Consider the following 5,651-nt stretch of genomic DNA (forward strand, 5'->3'; position numbering starts at 1 on the left):
AACACCGCCCGCCACAAGCAGCAGCAGCAGCAGCAACAAGCTCAAACCTTGGCACAGGCACAGGTCCAGGCCCACCTGCAGCAGGAGCTGCAGCAGCAAGCTGCTCTCCTGCAGTCCCAGCTTTTCAACCCAGCACTTTTGCCGCACTTTCCGATGACCACTGAGACCCTTCTGCAGCTGCAGCAGCAGCAGCATCTTCTGTTCCCATTCTACATCCCCAGTGCTGAGTTCCAGCTCAATCCAGAAGTCAGCTTGCCTGTCACCAGTGGTGCACTGACATTGACTGGGACGGGTCCAAGTTTGCTGGAGGACCTGAAGGCACAAGTTCAGCTCCCTCAGCAGAGCCATCCACAGCTCTTGCAGCAGCAGCAAGGTCAGCTGTCCTTGTCACAGCCCCACTCCGTCCTACTACAGCAGAGCCAGCACCCAGAGAAGAAGAATAAATCTATAGTGAAGGAGAAAGATAAAGAAACCCCACGGGAAAGGGAAAGCGCAGAGAGGGGAGACAATAACGTAACACTGAAGGAGTCTCTTCCTGATAACTTAAAGCCCAAAGAGAAAAAGGACTTTGTGCCAGGCAGCAGTTCAGAGCCCTCCATACTGCCTCCACGGATTGCTTCCGACGCGAGGGGCAACGCCACCAAAGCCTTGCTGGAAAACTTTGGCTTTGAGCTCGTCATTCAGTACAATGAGAACAAGCAAAAGGGGCAGAAGAAAAACGGGAGGACAGAGCAAGGTGAGAACTTGGAAAAGCTGGAGTGTGATACATGCGGCAAGTTCTTCTCAAACATCCTCATCCTGAAGAGCCACCAAGAGCACGTTCACCAACATTACTTTCCCTTTAAGCAGTTAGAGAGGTTTGCCAAACAATACAGAGAACACTAATCCCCACCTCTGCCCCACCCATCACCTCTCCCACCATCGCTCCGGCCCAGCCCTCCGTGCCGCTCACGCAGCTCTCCATGCCTATGGAGCTCCCCATCTTCTCACCGCTCATGATGCAAACCATGCCCCTGCAGACGCTGCCAGCACAGCTGCCGCCTCAGCTGGGCCCCGTCGACCCCCTGCCCGCCGACCTGGCCCAGCTGTACCAGCATCAGCTCAACCCCAGCCTTCTCCAGCAGCAGCAGAACAAGAGGCCACGCACACGGATCACCGATGACCAGCTCAGAGTCCTTCGGCAGTATTTTGACATTAACAATTCCCCAAGTGAGGAACAGATCAAAGAGATGGCAGACAAATCTGGATTGCCCCAGAAAGTGATCAAGCACTGGTTCAGAAACACCCTGTTCAAGGAGCGCCAACGCAACAAGGACTCCCCGTACAACTTCAGCAACCCTCCCATTACCAGTCTGGAAGAGCTGAAGATTGACTCGCGGCCTCCTTCTCCAGAGCCCCAAAAGCAGGAGTACTGGGGAAGCAAGCGGTCCTCTCGGACACGTTTTACTGACTACCAGCTCAGAGTCCTGCAAGACTTCTTTGATGCCAATGCTTACCCAAAGGATGATGAATTTGAGCAGCTTTCTAACTTGCTGAACCTCCCAACACGTGTTATAGTGGTGTGGTTTCAGAATGCCCGTCAGAAAGCTAGGAAAAACTATGAGAATCAGGGAGAAGGCAAAGACGGGGAGCGACGGGAGCTCACAAATGACAGGTACATCAGAACAAGCAACTTGAACTACCAGTGCAAAAAGTGCAGTCTGGTCTTTCAGCGCATTTTTGATCTCATTAAACACCAGAAAAAGCTTTGTTACAAAGATGAGGATGAGGATGGACAGGATGATAGCCAGAACGAAGACTCTATGGATGCAATAGAGCTCTTGACTCCAACCAGTTCCTCCTGCAGCACCCCGATGCCCTCACAAGCGTACAGCACACCTACATCTTCAGCCAATGCGACCTCCTCAGCTCTTCTGCAGCTCACGGCAGAGGCAGACGATTCCTCCACCTTTAGTTCTAAAGCAGAAGCTACAGATGAGAAACCAAAGCAGTCTGAACCTCCAAGTACACAGCAAAACCAAACCCAAGAGAAGCAAGTGCAACCAAAGCAAGAGCCTCAGCAGCAACAGGACCAAGGAGAACAAAAGACAAGTTCAGCACACCAAAAGATTTCACAGTTATCCTCCCCCTCTTCGCTGCAACAGCCACCTCCTCCTCAGCCCCCTCAGTGCTCCTTGTCACAGTCAAGTCCAAGTCCATCTCAGCTCTCACACCTCTCCCTCAAACCCATTCACACATCCACCCCTCAGCAGCTGGCAAACCTACCTCCTCAGCTAATCCCATACCAGTGTGACCAGTGTAAACTGGCATTTCCTTCCTTTGAGCATTGGCAAGAGCATCAGCAGCTCCATTTCCTGAGTGCACAGAACCAGTTTATCCACCCCCCCTTCCTGGACAGAACACTGGATATGCCATTCATGCTTTTTGATCCCAGCAATCCCCTACTGGCAAGCCAGCTGCTGTCTGGAACGTTACCACAGATTCCAGCAAGCTCAGCCACCTCACCATCAACTCCAACATCCACCATGAACACGCTGAAGAGAAAGCTAGAGGAAAAGGCCAGTGCAAGCCCTGGAGAGAATGACAGTGGGACTGGGGGAGAAGAGCCCCAAAGGGATAAGCGTCTAAGGACAACCATTACCCCTGAGCAGCTGGAAATTCTGTACCAGAAGTACTTGCTGGACTCCAACCCCACACGGAAGATGCTGGATCACATTGCACACGAAGTGGGCTTGAAGAAGCGCGTGGTACAGGTTTGGTTCCAGAACACCCGTGCACGGGAGAGGAAAGGGCAGTTCAGAGCTGTGGGGCCTGCCCAGGCCCACCGACGGTGTCCCTTCTGCCGAGCTCTCTTCAAAGCAAAGACAGCTCTGGAAGCTCACATCCGCTCCCGCCACTGGCACGAGGCCAAGCGAGCAGGGTACAACCTGACGCTGTCTGCAATGCTCCTAGACTGTGACGGGGGGCTCCAGATGAAAGGAGACATCTTTGATGGAGCCAGCTTCTCCCACATGCCACCAACCAGCAGCGACGGACAGAGCGTTCCCCTCTCCCCGGTGAACAAGAGTATGGAACTGTCACCCAGAACCCTGCTGAGTCCATCTTCCATTAAGGTGGAAGGGGTTGAAGACTTTGAGAGTCCCTCCATGTCCTCAGTCAATCTGAACTTTGACCAGACAAAGCTGGACAACGATGACTGCTCTTCCGTCAACACTGCAATCACAGACACGACCACAGGAGACGAAGGGAACGCAGACAACGACAGTGCAACAGGGATTGCAACCGAAACCAAATCCACATCAGGGCCTGGCGAAGGTCTGACTAAAGCAGCTATGATAGCAATGTCCGAATATGAAGATCGTCTGTCTTCTGGCCTGGTCAGCCCAGCTCCCAGCTTCTACAGCAAAGAGTACGACAACGAAGGTACCGTGGACTACAGTGAAACCTCCAGCCTTGCAGAGCCCTGCTCTCCCAGCCCCGGCGCCAGCTGTTCAGCCAGCAAATCTGGCGAAAGCGGGGACCGGCCCGGGCAGAAACGCTTTCGCACTCAGATGACCAATCTCCAGCTCAAGGTTCTTAAGTCATGCTTTAATGACTACAGGACACCGACCATGCTGGAGTGTGAGGTCCTGGGCAATGACATTGGACTGCCAAAGAGAGTTGTTCAGGTCTGGTTCCAGAATGCGAGGGCGAAAGAGAAGAAGTCAAAGCTCAGCATGGCCAAGCATTTTGGTATAAACCAAACAAGTTACGAGGGACCCAAAACAGAGTGCACTTTGTGTGGCATCAAGTACAGCGCTCGGCTGTCTGTACGTGACCATATCTTCTCTCAACAGCATATCTCCAAAGTTAAAGAAACCATTGGAAGTCAGTTGGATAAGGAAAAGGAGTATTTTGACCCAGCCACTGTACGTCAGTTGATGGCTCAGCAGGAGCTGGACCGAATCAAAAAAGCCAACGAGGTTCTTGGTCTGGCAGCTCAACAGCAAGGCATGTTTGACAGCACGCCCCTGCAAGCTCTGAACCTTCCCGCTGCGTACCCTGCGCTACAGGGCATCCCTCCAGTCCTGCTCCCAGGCCTCAACAGCCCGTCCTTACCTGGCTTCACTCCATCCAACACAGGTGGGTATGGGTGCTGCCCTGCTTAGGCACACCTGCACTTGGCCCATACCTAGCACAAGGAGTTGTTCCCTCAGGAATGACTGATAAGAGGATTCCTGGCCTGCTAGTTCAGCATGTTGACTTCACAGCCAAAAAGCAGTAGGTATTTTATCTAATTCCTGAGCTGAGGGATAGCACAGTCTGAACTAGAGCAACATCTAGACATCCTGCATATCCCTGTGTAGAAATCCTGAAGCTCCTTCAAGGAAGTGGAATACAGAAGATTTGTCTAGTGTAACTAACAGAATGATTAATGTGCTGAATACACTGTTCATTATTCCTTTTGACATTCAGTTTATGTGGTGCCATCCCAAGCATTCAAAAATCCAAACTGTTTCTAGGGAAAGGTGTGGTGTGTGTGGTAGCACTGGTGACAGATGCCCAGAGCATCTTTATGTGTCCCTGAGGTGAACTCTGGGACAAATCCCAGTGCAGCTAAGGATCATTTTGAGTAATGCTGGGTATGACCTAAAAGCACGTCCTCAACAAAAGATGGTGTAGTTGTGGGGCAAATCTAGTTTGTATTTTAAAAAGATTTTTCTTAACAATGCTACATAAAAATGAAATTTGTCATAATTATTTGGGTGGTCTAATCTCAGATACTGGACTTCATCTTTTGAGAATGTTCCTTTCCTTTGTACCGCATGGATAGGTGGAAAGTCTAAGCCATGTAGCAAACACTGGCAGTGGAAAGTGCAGCTCAATGACCAACAGTGACCTAAAAAATGTGATCCAAAGGCCTTGTTTCATTACGTGTCTGAAGGGCCCCTGCACATGCAAGGGGTTTTCCATGTCACCTTTCTCACTACAGATCTTGTTTCAGAGCACTCGGCCAGAAGCATCTCTTTGGCAAATCATATCATCACCATGTCACAGGTTGCTCTGCTGCACTGTTTGCTTAGTGCCCCAAGTTTGTAACAAAAACTAAAATTACTTTTTTGCATTTCAGTCCATATTGTTGCTTTTATTTTTCTCCAAAGCCCAGGATGTGTCCTGGGGAGACAGGGCTGCATCTGATGAATCTTAAATGCTGTCAGTGACTGCCTAGACAGGACTGAACTGTTTAGAAAGTCAAACAGTCTGTTTGTGGCCTTTAGATAAAGCTCCAAAGGTCAGGCCACGGCAGCTCCGGGCCTGTCAGAGCAGATAAGGCCATGCATCCAGGAACACTGAATTACCTCCTGCTCCTTCACTTGAACCTCTCAGGGATGTTCAGCTGGGAAACATCCATTTCAGTGGTGTCCACATATAGCATGCCCTTATCCGAGCTCTCCAGGGCCACTGCGTGGAGCCTCATTCCATACCTGTCCTGCCGTCACAATCATTCTTGTCGCAGCACGCCATCAGGAGCAGGCACAGGTTTCAGAAGGGTTTGGGTCAGCCATGGCTGCAGCCTCCCAGCTGCAGCCACCCTCCTTGCAGCCCTCCTGCTGCTCCTTGGCAGCACAACCTAAAATAAAAGGAGACATGCCTCTGCGGCTGGTCCCAGG

The 5,651-nt window shown here is 51.2% G+C and overlaps 1 protein-coding gene across 1 annotated transcript in view; it reads left to right on the forward strand.

Annotated features, from left to right (window-relative positions):
* ZFHX3 (zinc finger homeobox 3) overlaps positions 1-5,651 on the forward strand; it is a 123,685-nt gene that overhangs the window by 111,578 nt on the left and 6,456 nt on the right. Inside the window, 2 exon segments of the mRNA XM_031060144.1 lie at positions 2-880; positions 883-4,122. Coding sequence (XP_030916004.1) covers positions 2-880; positions 883-4,122 — 4,119 coding nt within the window.

Source organism: Geospiza fortis, unplaced genomic scaffold (genome assembly GCF_000277835.1).
Source record: "Geospiza fortis unplaced genomic scaffold, GeoFor_1.0 scaffold102, whole genome shotgun sequence".
NCBI lineage: Eukaryota > Metazoa > Chordata > Aves > Passeriformes > Thraupidae > Geospiza > Geospiza fortis.